At 37.9% G+C, this 20,890-nt stretch overlaps 1 protein-coding gene across 1 annotated transcript in view; it reads left to right on the top strand.

Moving 5' to 3' along the window:
• The window catches only part of LOC144976870 (serine/threonine-protein kinase RIO1-like), a 29,729-nt gene extending 12,746 nt beyond the window's left edge, over positions 1–16,983 (top strand). The window contains exons 10-16 of the mRNA XM_078921413.1: positions 991–1,128; positions 1,750–1,853; positions 2,218–2,390; positions 3,143–3,235; positions 3,588–3,641; positions 8,502–8,732; positions 16,790–16,983. Coding sequence (XP_078777539.1) covers positions 991–1,128; positions 1,750–1,853; positions 2,218–2,390; positions 3,143–3,235; positions 3,588–3,641; positions 8,502–8,732; positions 16,790–16,894 — 898 coding nt within the window. The 3' untranslated portion in view covers positions 16,895–16,983. The remainder of the gene's footprint in view (positions 1–990; positions 1,129–1,749; positions 1,854–2,217; positions 2,391–3,142; positions 3,236–3,587; positions 3,642–8,501; positions 8,733–16,789) is intronic.
• Positions 16,984–20,890: the final 3,907 nt, after the last annotated feature.

Genomic DNA, 20,890 nt, shown 5'->3' with positions numbered 1-20,890 from the left:
ACACCAGGTCAACAATGAATTTCATTGTTTGTGAAACAGAAAAATTAAAAGTGTGACTTTTTATTGTTAAATTCTTACATACTTTCAAGACAATGACGACCTGTGGCTTAGCCTTAATAGCCTTTAAGGCCCTACGCCACTGGGGTTATTGCAGCATACTCTTCTCTCAGCGTTTGTCTCAGTTGCTGGATATTTTGATTTCCAGTGCATTTATTGACACCTCTCCCCAAATTGTCCCAGATGTACTCAATGGAAGAAATGTCAGGCCAATCAATGGCTTTGATGTCGTGCTCCTTGAAGAAGTTCATCATCAACCTTGCCACATGATGTCTCACTTTGTCTTGCTACAACAAGGTAACTTCTCTGTTTGTTGTGAAAAAAGGCAAAATGTGCGGTCTCAGAATTGTGTCAATGTAGACTTGTGCTGTTATTCTACCATCGAAAAAGACATGTTCTGTTCGATGGCTAGGGTTGATGCCTGCCCAATCCATGACCGATCCTCCTCCGCATCGTTGAACTTCTTTGCCGCATCTGCAATTAAAGCAGTTCATCCCCCCCCCCCCCCCCCCCCCCCCCCCCCCCCCCCCCCTCTTCTCTCTCTTCCCGATCCGTACTCTGCTGTCAAATGACAGTTTGAAATGACTCTCATCTGTGAACAACACTCTGTTCCACTGAGGCTGGTACCAATGATTCTAATTTATCGCCGGTGTCAGTCGACTATTGGCATGTTCTTCTGTCAGAAGAGTTTTGACATAAGCTTTGGATACAAATTAGGCAAAGGATGTTCTTCCAGAAATTCTTTATTTTATTTTAATTTATAAAGGAATTAATAAGATATGGACCTTTATTGGGTGGCAACTCAAGTGTGACGCACAGTATACTGTCTGCATACACTTAATATCTATTTCTTAAGACAAGTTAATATTTGATTATTAGCATTTAACTTGTGAATCCTGTTTTAAAATAACACAAATTTCTGGATTTCCTCAGTGCTGCACCACTTCTAAAAGATGTTGATATATCAGAATCAAAAGCAAGAGAATTGTACTTGGATGTCATATTGATGGTGCGAAAAATGTATCACGAATGCAAACTGATCCATGGTGACTTAAGTGAATTCAATATGCTGTAAGTTATATTGAAACAATGACTCCTATATATATATATATTATTTTTATGGATAAAATTACATTTGTTGAAGAATATGTGAAAAGGTCGCTTTTGTTATCTTCACATAAAAAGTTAAAGACTTTAAGCTCCTGTTATAAAGATTGTTAAATAATTCAGAAATTGAGACTGGCATTGGGAGAATGGAAAAAGAAAAAAATTCAATCTAAAACAACAGGATATACACCATCATCAAAACAATGTAGCTTAAGCCTGGAAGAAAAATATACTATAATTAAACACCCTCATGAGACCACGTTCAACACGAAAAAGAGATGTACAACAGATGTCCGTATAGACGAAAACACTACTAATCAACTACAAACCTACGTAACCACTTCAACAATCAACAACAACAACTCAAACCCATGTAACACATAGTCCTGACGATGGTCGAAGTTCCTGAAACATCGATGTAGACTGACTCCATTATCGTGGTAAATATTATAATAATAATTCGCTTCATTATTACATGTTGAGCACTATTCGTACCATATTTGTATCATAACACGATTCAAGATATATATATCTATATCTATATATCTAAAATATATATATTTTGTTTTTTACATTTTCAAACAGTTACTGTCGTGGTCAGGTCTATTTCATTGATGTTTCTCAATCTGTTGAACATGACCATCCAAATTCTATGCTCTTTTTGAGGAAAGATCTTACAAATGTCACAGGTATTACTTAAACTCCTTGTTGTCTTCAAATATATTTAGATTTCAATTTACATTGTAAGTTTGATCATCATCATTTTTTATTTTTTTTTGAAGCAATGACAAATACAGCCATAAGGTTTTTATTTCTGTTTTGTTGTATGTTGTTTTTTTAGAATGAATGGTACATTTGATATATGAATTGAATGGGACCCCCAGGTAGATATTAAAGATTTTAAAGATAAAGATTGAAATGCAAACGAAAGATTGAAATTACAACTGACTTAAAGATGGTTAGATATAGAATAAAAATACTTGCAATACTCAAATTAGTTATTCTTTTTCTTGTTATCTTTTCTATGTTTTCTATCTGTTTTTGCTCCATAAGTTTTCTTCCGGAAGAAAAATGTGCCAGCTTTGATGGTAAAGGAGTTGTTTGATTTTGTTACTGATGACACAATCAATGAGGATAATATAGATCAATATTTGGATGAGGCTATGAAAACAGCAGCCGATCGAAACCTTGATGAAATAACAGAGCAGGAAAAGATTGATGAAGAGGTAAAGACTGAAAAAGCAATTGATATGTTAATATGTCATAGTGATCCATGATTCAAACTAAATGGTATTTCTTTGTTCAGGGCTTTAAGCCCAGTGCAGTCTGAGTTAATCATTAAACTGACACTGACATTTATGTGCCTCCCTTTGTATGGAATGCTAGTCTATAATATATTACCTTTGGCTCAATCTAATAGACTCAGCTACTCAATATTTGAATGGACAGAGCATTCTTGATTGAATATCGTTAAGGTTGATGGCTTTATGTTTTGTCAATGATGGTGGGGTCTCTCAACCGCGCATGGTGGAAATAGAATATCAACTCTTGCTGAGATTTTTTTTTTTAATTTAGTTTATAAGAGAAAGACATTTTTTGAAATATGATATGTAGTTAGGTAATAACACTTTTATTTGTTAAACAGTACTGGTTCTCTATCTTTTATTATTATAAATTTGTAACGCCTGTGTTAATGCCAAAGGCAGGGGGGGGGGGGGGGGTTTCTTGCTACGACTGTAACAGATAGGGATGTAAATTTGACTGCATATTTTATCCCTTTGATTTGTTGATATGACGAAAAGGAGAGATATATTGGGTGCATTTTGTACGGCTTTATTTTGCTAAGATTATAAGGAAGTTATTTATTATCAGAGCAATGTAAAGCTGTATTTTGCTGATAATTTGAGATGGTTATTTTAACAGCTTGTATGTATAGTAGCATTACAATTGCTCTCTGTTTTTTTTTTTGTCACCTCAGGTTTTCAAAAGAGCTTTTATTCCAAGGAAGTTGGAGGAGGTTGTCGACATTGAGAGGGATGTCTTACAGTCTAAATCATTATCAGGAGAACAGGTTAGTATTATTTTGTAATGTTTGCATTAGTAACAAAACAATAATTAAATTTTATGGAAGTTCTAGTGTAATAATATGATTGCGATTTGGACGCTTAAGTTCCCTTTGAATATTGTAGATGTAACATTATTATTATTATTATTATTATTATTATTATTATTATATTATTATTATTATATTATTATTATTATTATTATTAATATTATTATTATTATTGTTATTATTATTATTATTGATCAAATTTCATAAACTTTGTTTAATTTCAAGTCGAACATTGAAAAAAAGAAAGAAGTTTCCTCAGAGAGCAACCTGTTCAAGTGGTTTATTTGCTTTGTTTTTTTCCTTTTATCAGGTTTTGTATCACACAGTAACGGGCCTGAAACCAGACTTGAGTGGACCTAGTCAGGTAATTCCGATTTTCAATACAAACAAAAAACCCTAGAGTATTTGACAATTAATGGGCTGAGCACCTTAAGGCAAGGCCTTTGAAAGCAATATAGAAATGCAGAGATAGTTATGGATGCTTTATGCATTGCACTTGAGATGAGCAGTTCAATATAATAGAACTAGTGGTTTTTATCTATTGTTTTGTTTTGTTTAATATTGTGAAAAATTATTCTAGAATAACATCTTCATGTATATTTGTACTGTTGTAACAAACAATAGAAATCTAAATATATTATTTATTAGCATATTGCGTTCCGACAAAGGGGGTTCTTGTAGCTCATGTTGTAGACCACTCACTTCACACTCAAAAAAAGAGACCTGGATCAAACCTGAGTGAAGTCGAGATTTGTTTTGTTTTTTTTTGATCCCCCTGTCCACCCAGCAGTAATTGGGTAGCTGCGCCTGTTAGATCTGGTGGAAAGTACTTTGCAATAGACAAGTGTTCTATCCAAAGGATAGCAAGCAATTGTTGTAGTTCATTTAATGCTTCAGGAACCGGGATAAACTCCATGGGCCTTGTGGCTCTGAAGGACTTCTACATTCTGACTTATACAGACCCTTGCTCCCTGATTATTTTGTTGGTTTTTTTTTTGTTGTTTTTTTGTTTGTTTTTTTTTTTTTTGGGGGGGGGGGGGGGGGGGGGGGGAGAGGAGTTTGGCACACACGCTAAATATAGAAATCATGTATTGTGTTCATCCACTAAAGCCAGAAAAATTTTAAGAGGCAATATGTAACTATAATGTTATACATCATTACCTCTTTGGCCAGGCTGAAAAGGTCATGTCTTGCTGTCTTTTCTGTTTTCTGATACATTTGTTATTCTCTTCCACAAAACTATCTTTCCCTATTTGGGAAATAAACTATTTGTTTTTTATCCTGTTTGAGGTCATTCGCAGAGAGGACAGCAGCCAATTTGGTTTCCTTTCTCATTTGAGGGATTTTTTCCTCAAATTGTTCCCCTATTTTATAATATTTTGATTTATATGTTGTGTTGTTGTTGGGACTAAGTAATTAGGTATGTGTCCCTTGCTGGATATGTCTGGGTGAATTGTCCCACATCAAACACGTAAATTGATTGCTCTACGAGCTCGTTATCGTACATTTTTGGTATGTTTTTAAGTGCAATTTAATTTGTATCCACTACCCTTTGACTATATTTTCATCTTCCCTCTATTCTAGCACTAAAATTATTCAAGTGTCACAAGTGTAGTTACGCTCCTAAAAAATATTACATTCTTTCATATTATCCTGCACTTGCGTGTATTTTCATCAAGAATTTACTTTTTTGCATATCCTAATACAATATCATTACTTGTCTCTTTAATTTTTTAAAACCTAGGGCTCTTCCATTAGGGGTAGAATAATGTATAAAATACTGATTCTAGCTGTGATGCCAAAACTCCGGTTTCACCGGAAAAAACTCCGGTCTGGAGCAAAAAATTCCGGGCTCCTGGCAACTTCCGTCAAATTCCGGTGAGGTCAATTTGTTCCAAGGATACCCCCCCCCCCCCCCCCCCCCCCCTTTTCCAATTACCACATCATCATCATTGCCACTAGTATTACAACCATCATCACTACCACTACTACTGCAACCACCACCACATCATCATTATTGCCACCCCTACTACAACCACCACCACCACATCATCATCAGTACCACAACTGCAACCACCACCACCACATCATCATCATCACTACCACTACCACAACTACCATCACCACATCATCACCACTACCATTACTACTACAACCACCATCACCACATCATCACCACTACCACAACTTCAACCACCACCACCACATCATCATCATCACTACCACTACCACAACTACCATCACCATTACAATCACCACCACCACATCATCATCACTACCACTACTACTACAACCACCATCACCACATCATCACTACTACTACACCACCACCGCCACATCATCATCATCACTACCACTACCTTAACTATCATCACCATTACAATCACCACCACCACATCATCATCATTACCACTACTACTACAACTACCACAACTTCAACCACCACCACCACATCATCATCATCACTACCACTACCACAACTACCATCACCATTACAATCACCACCACCACATCATCATCACTACCACTACTACTACAACCACCAGCACCACATCATCACCACTACCACAACTTCAACCACCACCACCACATCATCATCATCACTACCACTACCACAACTACCATCACCATTACAATCACCACCACCACATCATCATCACTACCACTACTACTACAACCACCACCACCACATCATCACTACCACTACTACTACAACCACCAGCATCACATCATCACTACCACTACTACTGCAACCACCACCACCACCACATCATCATCACTGCAACTACCACTACAACTACAACCACCACCACCACATCATCACTACCACTACTACTACAACTACCCCCACATCATCATTACCACTACTACTACAACCACCACCACCACATCATCATTACTACCACTAATACTACTACAACCACCACCACATCATCATCACTACCACTACTACATCACCACATCATCATCATTACCACTACTACTACAACCACCACCACCATACATCGTCATTACCTCTACTACTACAGCCACCACCATCACATCATTACTACAACCACACAACCACATCATCATTACTGCTACTACTACAACCACCACCACCACCACATCATTACTACCACTACTACTGAACCACCACCACCACATTATAATCACTGCAACTACCACTACTACTACAACCACCACTACTACAATACCACCACCACCACATCATCATTACCACTACTACTACAACCACCACATCATCACTACCACTAATACTACTACAACCACCACCACCACATCATCATCACTACTTCTACTACTACAACTACGATCACCATTACAATCACCACCACCACATCATCATCACTACCACTACTACTACAACCACCACCACCACATCATCATCACTACCACTACTACTACAACCACCAGCATCACATCATCACTACCACTACTACTGCAACCACCACCACCACCACATCATCATCACTGCAACTACCACTACAACTACAACCACCACCACCACATCATCACTACCACTACTACTACAACCACCCCCACATCATCATTCCACTACTACTACAACCACCACCACCACATCATCATTACTACCACTAATACTACTACAACCACCACCACATCATCATCACTACCACTACTACATCACCACATCATCATCACTACCACTACTAGTACAACCACCACCACCACTACATCGTCATTACCTCTACTACTACAGCCACCACCATCACATCATTACTACAACCACCACAACCACATCATCATTACTGCTACTACTACAACCACCACCACCACCACATCATTACTACCACTACTACTGCAACCACCACCACCACATTATCATCACTGCAACTACCACTACTACTACAACCACTACTACTACAACCACCACCACACATTCATCACTGCAACTCCACTACTACTACAACCACCACATCATCACTACACTAATACTACTACAACCACCACCACCACATCATCATCACTACTTCTACTACTACAACCACCACTACAACTCTCACTCCCACTATACTACAAGCACCACCATCACCTCATCTTCATCACTGCCACTACTACTACAACCACCACCACCACATCATCATCACTACCACTGCTACTACAACCACCACCATCACATCATCACTACCACCACTACTACTATAACCACCACAACCACATCGTCATCACTACTACTACAAACTACTACTACTACTACTACTACTACTACTACTACTTACTACTACTACTACTACTACCACTACCACTACTACTACTACTACTATACTACTACTACTACTACTACTACTACTACAACTACACTACTATACATCACTCAACTACAACATCATCATCACTACCATACTAATACAACCACCAGCACCACATCATCATCACGACCAGTACTACTACAACCACCACCACCACATCATCACTACCACTACAACCACCACCACATCATCATTACCACTACTACTACTACTACTACAACCACCACATCATCACTACCACTACTACTACAACCACCACTACCACATCATCATCACTACCATTTGTACTACAACCACCATCACCACCACATCATCACTACCAATACTACTACAACCACCATCACCTCATCATCACTACCATTTGTACTACAACCACCATCACCACCACATATTCATCACCCACCGGTACTACAACACCACACACATCATTATCATCACGACCACAACTACTACAACCACTATACCACCACCACCTCATCATCACTACCACTACTACTTCAACCACCACCACACCACCATATCATCATCACTACCACTAACAACAACGATTATCACATCTTCATCATCACTACCATTATTACTACAACCACCAACACCACATCATCCTCCTACCAACGTACTACAAAGTCTACCATTAGATTTTGGAGCTTTACTTCATTTGAAATAAGGAAACTTTGGGATTGTATTTGGCAATGTGTTTATGTATCATAATATAATTCTAATCAGTTATCTATTTAGAACAATACAATAATATGTAAACACAATACCATTCCAATTCCTTTTTCTTGTGTGCGGAAATTCCTCTTTCGGCATTGAAATTCCTACGAGTGGTGCCTGAAACTCCTGTGAGCCAAATTTAAAGTTGGCGTCTCTGGATTCTAGTTTTGCCATTTTGTACGTTAGGCGGCTTTTGTAAGTTTGCTTTTTATGGTTTTTGTATTATTCGTCAGGTACCTGAGCTATTACAAAAATCACAGTTGGAAACCTTAGGCAGTAATAATGATGATGATCATGAAGACAAGAAAGATGACGGTTCTGAACACAGTGGAAATGAGGATGTACCCTCTGATGATGACGGAAGTGTGAAAGGAGATGAGGAGGAAGCGGATGAGTCAGATAATGAAGAACATACTAAGGCACATCTCCTACGAAACAAGCATGAAACATCTGAAGAAAAAAGGGTAAAAAGAGTATTAATTTTTTTTCTTGTATTGATTACATTTTCCTTGACGTGGATTAGAAATTAATTTTTAATAAAGTATACTACCTTTGTGTATTACTGCTTCAATTTGTTGGAGAATTCCCCAGATGATGAAAGTAAATACTTTATTATTTTATCAGTATAATTTTTTAATTTGTTTACTACCACAAAAATTTGAAAAGATCACTTTTTGTATTGGATTACTCGTTCAAATCTTGGATATGCATAATTTATCTAAAAATAAGCTCTGAGGACCGGATTATTTAAGATAATTGTAAAAATCTACTTACTACAGTGGAATCCTGATAAAGCCAACACTGCCAGACCAGAAAGATTTGTTGACTTTAAGTAGGGTTGATCTATCCATTGTCATTGTAACACATTTAGATAAAGAGAGCTATAGAAAATTTTGGACCAACAAATCAGAAGTTGACTTCATGCAGATTCCGCTGTTTTTAGACTCAACTTAGCTAAACTCTCTTAATTTTCGAGATGCAATTCCTAACCACTTGATCCTCTGTTCTTTTTTTAATTCATCATGATTTATCAAATTGTTGAGACAATATACTTTTCCACACTTTCAACTCATTTGAATTGTTTTTCCATTTCCATTTATGGAAATTCTGTTGAGGACAATAGTTGACAGTGTTTTTCTTATGGTATTCAGTAATGTTATTGGGCGCAGGTTGTTTACGGGTCCTTTCGTTTTCCCTGGTTTTTGTATTGTAATTAGGACACCGCTGTTTATGTCCCAGTCTTTGTGTGTTGAGAATGTTTTGTTCATTATGTTTGCAATGCTCAGATCCAGGGAGAGGGTACCGCATTTCAGCAATTCAGCGGGAATTTCATCTTCGCCTGGGGATCTGTTATTGTTTAGGCACTTTATGCTATTTCTAACTTCAATTGTTGTGATGCGGTTGTTTAGGTCTCTAGGGTTTCCTGAGAAGGGCGATATTTGTGAGACTTGTTTGTGAAATTTCTGCTGGAAGTGGTCAATTACAATGTCAAGGATATCGTTGGATTTGTTGTCTGTTTGCCAAATTTATCCTGTAGTTTTGGGTTCTCGAATGGTTTTCAGTTCAGAGATTTCGTCGCTTTGAACATAGACGATGCGTTATTTTTGGACTTTTCTATGTCTTCCACTTTTTTGTCTAATTCCTCGTTTCTGTGTTTTATTGTAAGTGATCGAATTGAATGCAGTATTTTGTTTCGTTCCGTTTTCAGGTTTATTATTTCTTCCGAGTCTTTCGTGTTTTGTATCCTGATCCTAAGTTCTTTTTGTTGCCGCGATAGATCGTTAATAGCGATGTTAGGCGTTCGATTTGGTTTGTTCTTAGTTGTATTAATAGAGCTGAATACTGAATACCATAAGAAAAACACTGTCAACTATTGTCCTCAACAGAATTAGACCGAAAATAGAAAAATATCTATCACATAGCCAAAGCGGGTTTCGCCAAGACCGAAGCACATCGGACGTTGTATGGACACATAAATGGTTGGCAGCAAAGGCACTCAAAGAAAACATATCCTTAACAATAACCGGAATCGATATGTCCGCAGCCTTTGATACGATCGACAGAGGAAAACTTTTGGAGATATTAACAGACATAGTAGACGAAGACGAGCTCCGAATAATCCGATTTCTCCTCAGCAACACAAAGATACAACCAAGGATATACGGGGCCACAAAACAGACGCAGTTCGAAAGTAACATCGGGACCCCCCAAGGAGATAGTCTGAGCCCGATTCTGTTCACAATATACTTAGAACACGCTCTGAAAGAAGTTCGAAAAGTCATTCCAAAACCAACGACTCATATTGAGAATGCAATCCCTAGAGAAATCGCCTATGCAGATGATGTCGACTTTATTGGATCAACACCAGCAAATATAGATATCATACAAAATACCCTCATGAAATATAACCTCCAAGTCAATGCCAATAAAACCGAATTTACAACAATATCGAGGAACAAAGAGGAATGGAAAAGAACAAAGAAAGTCGGCTCACTAATTGGAGACACCGAGGATGTACAAAGAAGAAAACAGCTATCAAACGCCGCACTCAGTAAACTCAACAATGTATGGATTAGAGGTTACAAAATAAAGAGAAAAACCAAACTGAAACTGTACCGTGCTCTTGTAAAACCGGTACTTCTGTATAACTGCGGCACTTGGGCGTTGACAAAATCCGAAGAAGAACATCTGGATGCCTTCCATCGCACACAGCTAAGAAGGGTACTGGACATCAAATACCCAAAAAAGATCTCAAATGAATCACTCTATAAGATCACAAAAGAAAGACCAATCTCCCTTGACATTTTACAACAACGATGGCAACTTTTCGGTCACATACTACGCAGGGACAAAAACATACCAGCTAACCAAGCCATGTCGGGATACTTCCAAAAACACGGGAACCTTTTCAGAGGAAGACCGATCACAACACTCCCTGTGATCCTAAACAAAAACCTCACAACACTTGGACAAAGCATTAGTCTCATAACGGCAGGGGACCTTGAAAATCTGAGAACCCTAGCAGAGGACCGGCAATATTGGAGACACCTCACACAGGAAATACTGGAAACAGCCAAGGCGACCCGATCTTTCGGTCGAGACGCGAAAGGCATCTAAGTCAAGTCAAGTCATTTATGGAAATCGGCAGATATGAATAAAATTAGAGATGACTGTAATGTTTTTTGTCAAAGTTTTATGAAAAATCACAAATCAACAGACTCAGTCGAAGTCATGTGGACTGAAGCAAAGAAAGAATTATTCAACATCATAGAAAACAATGTTGCGACAAAAACTACATCGCCAAACTCGAGTAAAACTTGGGTTGACTGTAGATTATAACATCTGATTATACAGATGCAAAACTGGTACAGAAAGATAAAGAGAATGAAGTCAGATAAAGCACGCTCAAAATTCCAAGAATTGAAAAAGATAGTTAAAAAAGAATGCCAGAAAGCACATATTGACCACATGATAAATCTTATTAATGGAACCACAAAAAACAACTTTTTGGATACATTAAGGCGAAATCAAAGGGCGGAAACAAAACCATTGCAGAATTGAATGACAAGCACAGAACTTACCCTCAAGACTCTTTTAAGAAGGCATATATCCTCAATGAACAATTTTGCTCAGTCTTTTCAGGAGATTCACATAACGATCTACCTAATCACTGAAAACAATAAAGTGATGTTATGGATCCGAACTCTCCCGACGGATTATCACCTTGTAGTGGTGGGAGGGCTTGCGTATCTCGAACCTCGGACCTCTAATAAGAGAAAAAAGGAGAGAGATCAGACGAAGAGTAATCCACCGGCCCTCCAGGAATGGGGGTTGAGCGTAGGGTTAACAACCCACCTCATAAAAAGCAAACTGTTACAGAAACAGAAACCAGACGTAAATCCACAACCGGCGGCAGCAGAGAAGCGGACCAGAATACTGGCTTCATGACGGTAGGAGGTCAAAGCCGAAAGGACGCCCCCGACCAGATTGCAGATCTGTTGTCACCAAAACGCAAGCTCAATGTCTCGTGCTGGAATGTTAGGACCCTATATCAAACAGGAAAACTGGCACAAGCCCAGCGCGAGATGTTGAACTACAAGATCGATTTGCTAGGCATATCAGAGGCAAGATGGACAGGAGCTGGGAAGCGCCAACTCTCAAATGGCGACCTGATCATTTGGTCAGGACGAAAGGATGACCAACACAGAGAAGGTGTTGCCCTCTTGATAGCCAGGCAAAACAACAAGTCACTATTGGAATGGAAACCGATAAGTGAAAGACTTTTATACACAAGACACAACTCAAAATACACCAAGCTATCAATCCTCACATGCTACGCACCTACAGAGGATTCAGATGAAGAAAACAAAGAAGAATTTTACGATATTCTAAGAATGGCCGTTGAAAACATTCCAAGACATGATATGCTCATGATCATCGGAGACCTTAATGCTAGAGTTGGCAATACACAAACAAATCAGTCCGTTGGAAAGGAGGGCATAGGGTTAATGAACAACAATGGAAGCAGACTGGCAGAATTTTTTGAAGAACACAACTTCATTATTGGTGGAACTTTCTTCCCACACAAAAACATCCACAAATTGACATGGAAATCACCAGATGGGAAAACAGAAAGTCAGATAGACCATATAATTATAAACAGAAAATGGAAGAGCAGCCTAAACGATGTCAGAGTCAGACGATTGGCAGACATTGGAAGTGACCACCATCTTGTCACAGCCAAAATCTCTACTAAATTGATGAAAACAAAAATAGCAAAACAGAAGGAGAAACGTTTCAACACAGATAAATTGAAAATCCCAGATATCCAAAACAATTTCAATATCTCAGTCAGAAACAAATTCAGTGCAATACAAGATATTACAAACATGACAATCCAAGATTTCAACCACGTCATGCAGGAAAGTGCCACTGAACACTTAGGACACAATAAATCCAATACAGAGAATTGGATATCAGCAAGGTCATGGGAGCTCATTAACCAAAGAAAATCAATCAAACTAAATCTCCTGAACGCTAAATCCCCCCGACTGAAAGAAAGGCTATCCAGTGAATACTCATTGAAGGATAAAGAAGTGAAAAAATCCACAAGGAAAGACAAAAGAGATTTTGCAGAAAATTTAGCAACTGAAGCAGAAAATGCAGCTGTAAGACACGACACACAAACACTATACAAAATCACAAAAAAGCTCTCCGGAAACAGAAGTTATGGTCAGAGAAACCATTAAAATCCCAAGATGGTAGTGTCATCACAGACGAAAAGGAGAAAATTGAAAGATGGAGAGAATATTTCGCAAACCTTCTGAACAGACCAGACCCATCTTCTTACACAGATATCCCAGAAGCAGAAATGGACGTAGAGGTTAATCTTGGTCCAATCACTGAGCATGAGGTGCACGAGGCAATACAACAACAAAAAAATGGCAAGGCCCCAGGTATTGATAAAATCACTGCGGAAATGCTTAAAGGGAACTCGCAAGAAATGTCCAAAATTCTCAGTAAACTGTTCACCAACATTTGGGAAAAGGAAGAAATACCAGAGGATTGGCAGAAAGGCATCATCCATAAAATAGCCAAGAAAGGAGACCTAGGAAATTGTGCTAACTGGCGTGGAATCACACTCCTGTCCGTAACGAGCAAAATTTTTAATAGAATCCTTCTGAAAAGAATCTCACCTCACATTGAAAACATTCTTAGAAAAGAGCAGGCAGGGTTCAGAAAAGGGAAGTCATGTAGTGACCACATATTTACCCTGAGACAAATCCTGGAGCAAAGCATTGAATGGAACAGCCCCCTCTACACCATGTTTGTCGATTTTGAAAAAGCCTTTGACAGCTTACACAGAGAGTCCCTGTGGAAAATACTCCGCCATTATGGTATACCGATGAAGATAGTCAACCTAATCAAAGCAATGTACAGCAACTACCAATGCCAAGTGATCTGTGGTAACAATTTAACAGACAGCTTTAATGTAACAACTGGTGTAAAACAAGGCTGCATACTCTCCCCGCTTCTGTTTATCCTGGCTCTAGACTGGCTCATGAAAAATACAATTGATGGTAAGAAGAGAGGCATTCGCTGGACACTGACATCTTTTCTGGAAGATATAGACTACGCAGATGATATCGCGTTAGTTTCCAGTACACACAGAGACGCCTCAGAGAAACTAAACGTACTACACAAGAACGCCTCGAAAATTGGACTGAAAATAAATTTCGATAAGACTGTGTACATTAGGGTGAATCCAAAACATGACAGTGAAATTAGGATAGATGAACAATATAATTGAAGAGGTAACAGAGTTCTCCTACCTCGGATCCAAAATAACAGACGACGGAAATGCAGAACACGATATCAAGCACAGAATTCAAAAGGCAAACCAGGCTTTCGGCATGCTGAAAAACTTTTGGAAATCAAAGCAAATAATGAGAAAGACAAAGCTGAAAATATACAAGAGCAATTTTTAAGTGTACTTCTTTATGGAAGTGAAAGCTGGAAAATGACATCCTCCTTAATACAGAAACTAGAAGCCTTTCAGAACAAGTGTTTAAAAAGAATTTTTAATTTATTTTGGCCTACAAAAATAAGAACAGTGGATCTATTAAAGAAAGCTGACTGCACTAGCATTGATAGCCAAATAAAAAGAAGAAGATGGCGTTGGCTGGGTCATGTGGCCAGAATGGAAAAAGGGTCACTTCCCAAGACAGCCTTGTACTGGACAGCAGATGGGAAGAGAAAGCGGGGAAGACCCAAAGAAACCTGGCGAAGGACGATGGAGAAGAATTACAGGAAGCAGGCCTGTCCTGGAATACAGCCACCGCAAAAGCAGCCGATCGCAAAAAATGGAGATGTCTGGTGGATGCCCTATGTGCCTCAAGGCCCGAAGAGGATTAAGTAGTTAAGTAAGTATGGATCCGAAAATTGCTGACATTCATGTGAACGTAAAAAAGGCATAACAAAATCACTCAAAGGCTTAAATACCCAAAAAGCAACTGGACCAGATGGAATTCCAGCACGACTTCTCAAAAACTGTGCTTGGGTACTATCCCTTATATTCCTATCCTCTCTAGACCAAGGAGTTGTGCCAAATGATTGGAAGCTTGCTGACATACCAATATTCAAGGAAGGAACAAAACGCTATCAAATACTATCGTCCAATCTCACTGACATCTACGAGTTGCAAAATTTTAGAGCATAATATATACAGCTCAATTATGGACCACCTGGAAGAGTGCAACATCCTTAGTGATGCTCAACATGGATTTCAAGCTCGACAATCATGTGAAACACAGCTGCTATCAACCTCCTTTGACTTTTTGCAAAACTGGAAAATCAAGGACAGACAGACACAATTCTTTTGGACTTCTCAAAAGCTTTCAACAAAGTCCATCACAGAAGTCTGCTTCTTAAAATCAAACAGTACGGGATTGCTAACAATGCCACCAACTGGATTGAATCCTTTCTGAGTACCAGAGTTCAAAAAGTAATTGTCGAAGGTAAAGAGTCAAACACGACAAAAGTTGAGTCAGGAGTACCCCAAGGCACTGTTTTCGGGCCACTCCTCTTTCTCATTTACATCAATGACATGCCAGAAGAACTACATCTGGGGTCCATGTTGAAATAGTTTGCAGATGACAGCCTCCTGTACAGAGAAATAAAAAACGGGGATGATACTGGCATACTAAGCAAGTTCTTAATAAATTGCATTGCTGGGAGGCAAGATGGAAAATGGAATTTCACGCCAAAAAGTGTCATGTCCTGAGGGTGACGAATAAAAAGAAAAACATATTTGACTCCCACTATTAAATCCAAAACAAAGCCCTACAATATGTGGAGAATGCAAAGTACCTCGGCTTGACCCTGGATAGTGGCATGAAGTGGAAGAAGCATATTGCCAATACAGCTACTAAGGCAATAGAACCTTGGAACCTGTGAAAAAGAAATGCTATGAAACATAAGCTGGAATATAGTAGCTCAGTGTGGGACCCACACACATCATAAGAAATCAATGAACTAGAAAAAGTCCAACGTCTGGCACCAGATTTGTCAGTGGAAACTACGAGCGGGATATGATCATAAACGATCTCCAATGGAAACCGCTACATGAAAGATGCTCCGTCAACAAATTCCTCATATTCCACAAAGCACAAAATGGAAAACTTGAAATTGCAACTAGCCATTTGAAAGGGAACAACAATAAAACAAGAAACTCAGCATTTAGTTTTGAAATCCCCCACTCAAGAACAAACCATCATCTTTAATCTTTCTTCCTCTCCACCATCCGACTTTGGAACTCCCTACCCTGTAAACAAGCCCTTTCAACTGATGACTTTAAAAAATCGCTCCCTGCTTCCCTCTAAAACCCCTGTTGCTGAAAAGACAGTCTTCAGCCTGAAGCTTTGGCCTTTTGAAAGAAGAATCTTATTATGTCTTATTTTTATTTTCTTTATTTTGTTTCCTTTTTAACCACTTTCACAATATTTTTCAATGTAATTCCCAGGAGAGGAAAAAGTGTGTCAAAGAAGCCAAGGCAGAGAGAAGGATGACCAAGATCCCAAAACACATCAAGAAGCGGAAAGTCAAAGTCGGATCAAATAAAAAGTGACACTGTTTTCAAGTTTAAAATTATTGGAGAGCGATTGTAAATTTAGCAAGATGATAATTTAATAATAAAACATGCCTAAATCTATTAAACTGGAGGAGTTTGGTTTTCGGTTTGTTTTTTTGTGTTTAATTGGGTTTTGTTTTTTGTACGTGTTTTGTTTTGTTTTTTTTGTTTTTTTGGGGGGGGGGGCGTTTTTTTGTTTTGATTTTTGTTGTTTGGTTAATTTGTTTATCTTCTTTTACTTTTGAGGTTGGTCTGTTGTCAACTTAGCTTTGATGCAACAATGTTTTGTGTTGTTTCATCACTGAAATCTAATTAATTTGGATGTAACTTACACCTTAGATGTAAACGAAATAATTTTTCCAATGATTATTTGGTGCTTCCAGTTTACTATCTGATTCATGTAAGGAGAAAACTTGTAAGCAGACCTTTTCAATGATTCTGAGTGTGAACAAAACAAGGAAGCAAGTTGAAATAGACATTTCATGCAATATTTTTATTTTTCATCATCCGAGTCTTCACATCCTTGACAATGGCAATTTGCAGACAAATAAGGGTTAATGGGAAAATTTGTTATATAGTAGGGTATACCTTTTTCCTTCTTGTCATTTTTCCTGAAGTAAAAATTTTAACTTTGCAACAATCTACCTAATCTCCAAAGACTCTTCCTCACTCATAATTATATATACTGTTTCAAACTTGCCTGGCAGATGTGTCCTGATGCAATGTTTAACTATGTTCGGCTAGCTGCGCTGCAGATTTCAGGCTGTTACCACAAGGACAGGTGGGTGATGCCACCAATCCCACTGATGCAGAGTGGCAGCTGTTAGATAGGTCTTAGACAGTATTCTGTTGGTCGCCACTCCATATCCCATCTTGCTGTACAGAATCCAGGAAGCTTCTCTGCCAGTTCAAAGGAGATAATGTTCCCGTCCAGAGGGGCTGTATTCTCACAAGTCCTCCATTGCATAATGGAGCATAATAAAGCATTTCCTATCCCAAATTCAAGAAAGCTATAATAATATTATACTGTACATGGGCCACCAGGATTTCATTCAGCTCGTACATGGGACACTGTCCTCTTTGTGTTTGAGAAGGGTCACCCTGCATACCCTCTCTATTTTGTAAAACCATTTCTTGTTAACCGTTTCCTGCCTAGCTATTGGAGGGGGGTGGGAGGAGGAGTTTGCCATAAACAGGCCCTACTCTTTAGGTGTCTTTGTTAGTGTTCCCATTTCTGTGTGCATTGACTTGCAAAGTTTGGCATCTATTTCCAGTTTCTATCCAATATAGGGGTGCAATACTCAGCTATAGAAAAACACGTTACTATTGTGGGTGTACTTTGGTTGGCACCCAAATAAATCTTGTTACTGTTAGCATCCCAAGAAGACTGATGATATACCAAGGCAGACACTAAAGTAGTGAATTTAAATTGATATGTCAAATGCTAACTCATTTATTGTATTTCGAAGTTTTCTGATACTAAACATATGCAATAACTATAAGTCAATACTCGTTACCTTAACCCTCTCCTTACCAAACATAGGAAAATCGTTACGATCCAACTAGCACTTTTATCATTCAGAGCGGGTGGTTGGATGGGAGCATCACCCTTGAATCATATACCTATGATGTTCGCATGGGTGTACGATCCGATAGTGATGTCGTTTCTTCTTCTCTTTACTAGCCTATCCTGCTTCTTTGGTTTGTGATTGTATTTTTGACAGGGGATATTTTTTTCCTGTAAATCCTCTGCCTGTTTGTTCTTGGTTATTTATAATTTAGCTTATGATATCTTTAGGTTATGATTTTGATTGACATTTGTACTATTTTTGTTAGATTGCTTGTTTTTTTGTTTCAGCGGTCTCTCATATAACCTCAATTGTGTTGGAAGAGACCTAAAGCAACAAACAAACAAAAAATATCATTCAGATTTCTTTTGTAAATCGCACAATTTAAAGACAAATATTTTATTATAGCTATAAAAAGGTGACACTGTGTTGTAGAGTTCATTTTGCTGATCAATATTGCGCATAGAATGTATTTATTTCTTTTCTGTTTGAGTAAGAAAAAACTATTTTTGTGTTGGTAGGGTGTGAAATTTTGGGGAAAATTCTGAAAATGGCTGATAAGGAAAGGGTTAACCAAATTAAAATTGCAATAATTAAACTGTTCTGTAAATGAATCAAGCGAGCTTATATTAAAAAATATATTGCGTAGACCAGCATTATAACCTAAGAGAACCGAGCAATTGTTGCTGGTTTGTTTCTGACTACAAAAGCTTGAATACATTTTTACACTTATCCATCATGTTCTAGTTCTATGTGCTTTACCATTAAGAAACAATCTTTGGAAGGTTGAACAACCTGCACTTATCTCAAGAGGATGAGACAAGCAGTCTGTTAGGTGCTAATTTCTGGACAAGAACAATACTGCTTTACACAAGGGCTACTTCAAAATTTAAACTATCTCAGAGGTGCAAAATGCCTTTGTTTTTAAGGGTTTTACGTCGTCAGCAACACTTTTAGGTAATTTCAGTGCCAGTAAAAAGAAGAAAATGGGACAGTCTCTAGATTTACAATTAAAGCACACTAGAAAAAAAAGTAAGACAAAGGGGACTAGTTCAAATAGGGAACAGATGTAGATTCCAAGAGCATACTATGAATGTAATTAGTTTGAGATCATCTAAAAGTCACATCCAGACACAATCACGGGAAAAAGAAATACACCCAAATGTTTACAAATCTTTATGATATAAAAGGAAAAACAAATACTATCATTTCCCAAAACTATATTTATATATATGACTGTTTCTCGTCCAGTCACGCTTCGGCATGGCCAAGACAAAACCAAGTAATCTCATTCCAAGGCAAAAAAGCAAGTTGGAAAACGGAAAAAGGAAGATGAATCACATAGCAAGTGACCTCCATGCCCACTAGTGGAGGACAAATGACCCTACTCAGGTGAAATACCTTAGGGCATTCCATTAAAATTTATTTTTTGAAATTCTGCCCTTCAGCTACAGTATCATTAGACACCGTTGCCTAAGCATTCCACGAAGGAATATAGATAATCCATCAAACAAGATACTTGATGTCAACAGGAATCACCCATGTTCTCCAAGTCAACATATTGGGGGTTAATAATCTTGCCTGAGAAAAAAGAAATGAAAGTGCCTGAAGCGAGGAACTGTGAAACAAGTTGTGAAATCCATAGTGCATTAAATTTGTTTGTTTTCTATTTTTTTTAATAAATATTTTTATTTAAAATCTTAGTATCTAACCTTGTTCAACTCCGTAATAAACATCAAAAGCAAACAAATCATAAAACTTTTCTTGAATTCCAGATAAAATAAATTTGTTATGAAGTAAAATGTTTGAAAGAGCAAAAATAATCTGATGTAGACATGAGCAAAGAAAACTTAGATTTGCACATGGCTACATTTTTTTTAAAAATTATAGGAGGAAGCATCTCAAGAGATGTTTTGTAACCTAAAGTAAGAAAAAGATAGTGCTCTAGAATTGAAGAATAACAGTAATCATAGTAGTATTTTGTACATCACCAGTGGCAGATACTAAAAATACCATTATAATATTATGCAAAAAAATATCGTATTTATAAATGTGAAGGCAAATATAACATTAAAATCAATCAGATAACAAATGTATATTGTATAATATTAATATATCACAGCAGATATATGTTTATGGTTTATTTAAACAAGCATGTATATTGCGCAATATCCACTAAACGTCCTCAGAGAATATAAAGAGTCACCAGCCAACAGCAACACTTAACATGTAAGACTAGACATGAAGCCTGGAAGACGATAACAATTTTTTTTTCGACAGTAACAAAGCTTGAATGTGAGTAAAGAGTCTCTTCCAAAGACTCAACTTTAAACAGAACTTGAACCCTGGGCCTACCGGTCCGAAGCTCAGTGTCATACCACAAGACCACAGAGTAATTTGTGGTGCTCTTTTGAAGGCAGTGAAG

This window comes from Berghia stephanieae, chromosome 1, assembly GCF_034508935.2.
Source record: "Berghia stephanieae isolate SIO BIC M18660-M18661 chromosome 1, UCSD_Bste_1.3, whole genome shotgun sequence".
NCBI classification, from domain to species: domain Eukaryota; kingdom Metazoa; phylum Mollusca; class Gastropoda; order Nudibranchia; family Aeolidiidae; genus Berghia; species Berghia stephanieae.
The sequence above is the reverse complement of the archived record's forward strand: the minus strand, read 5'-3'. Positions and strand labels throughout refer to the sequence as shown.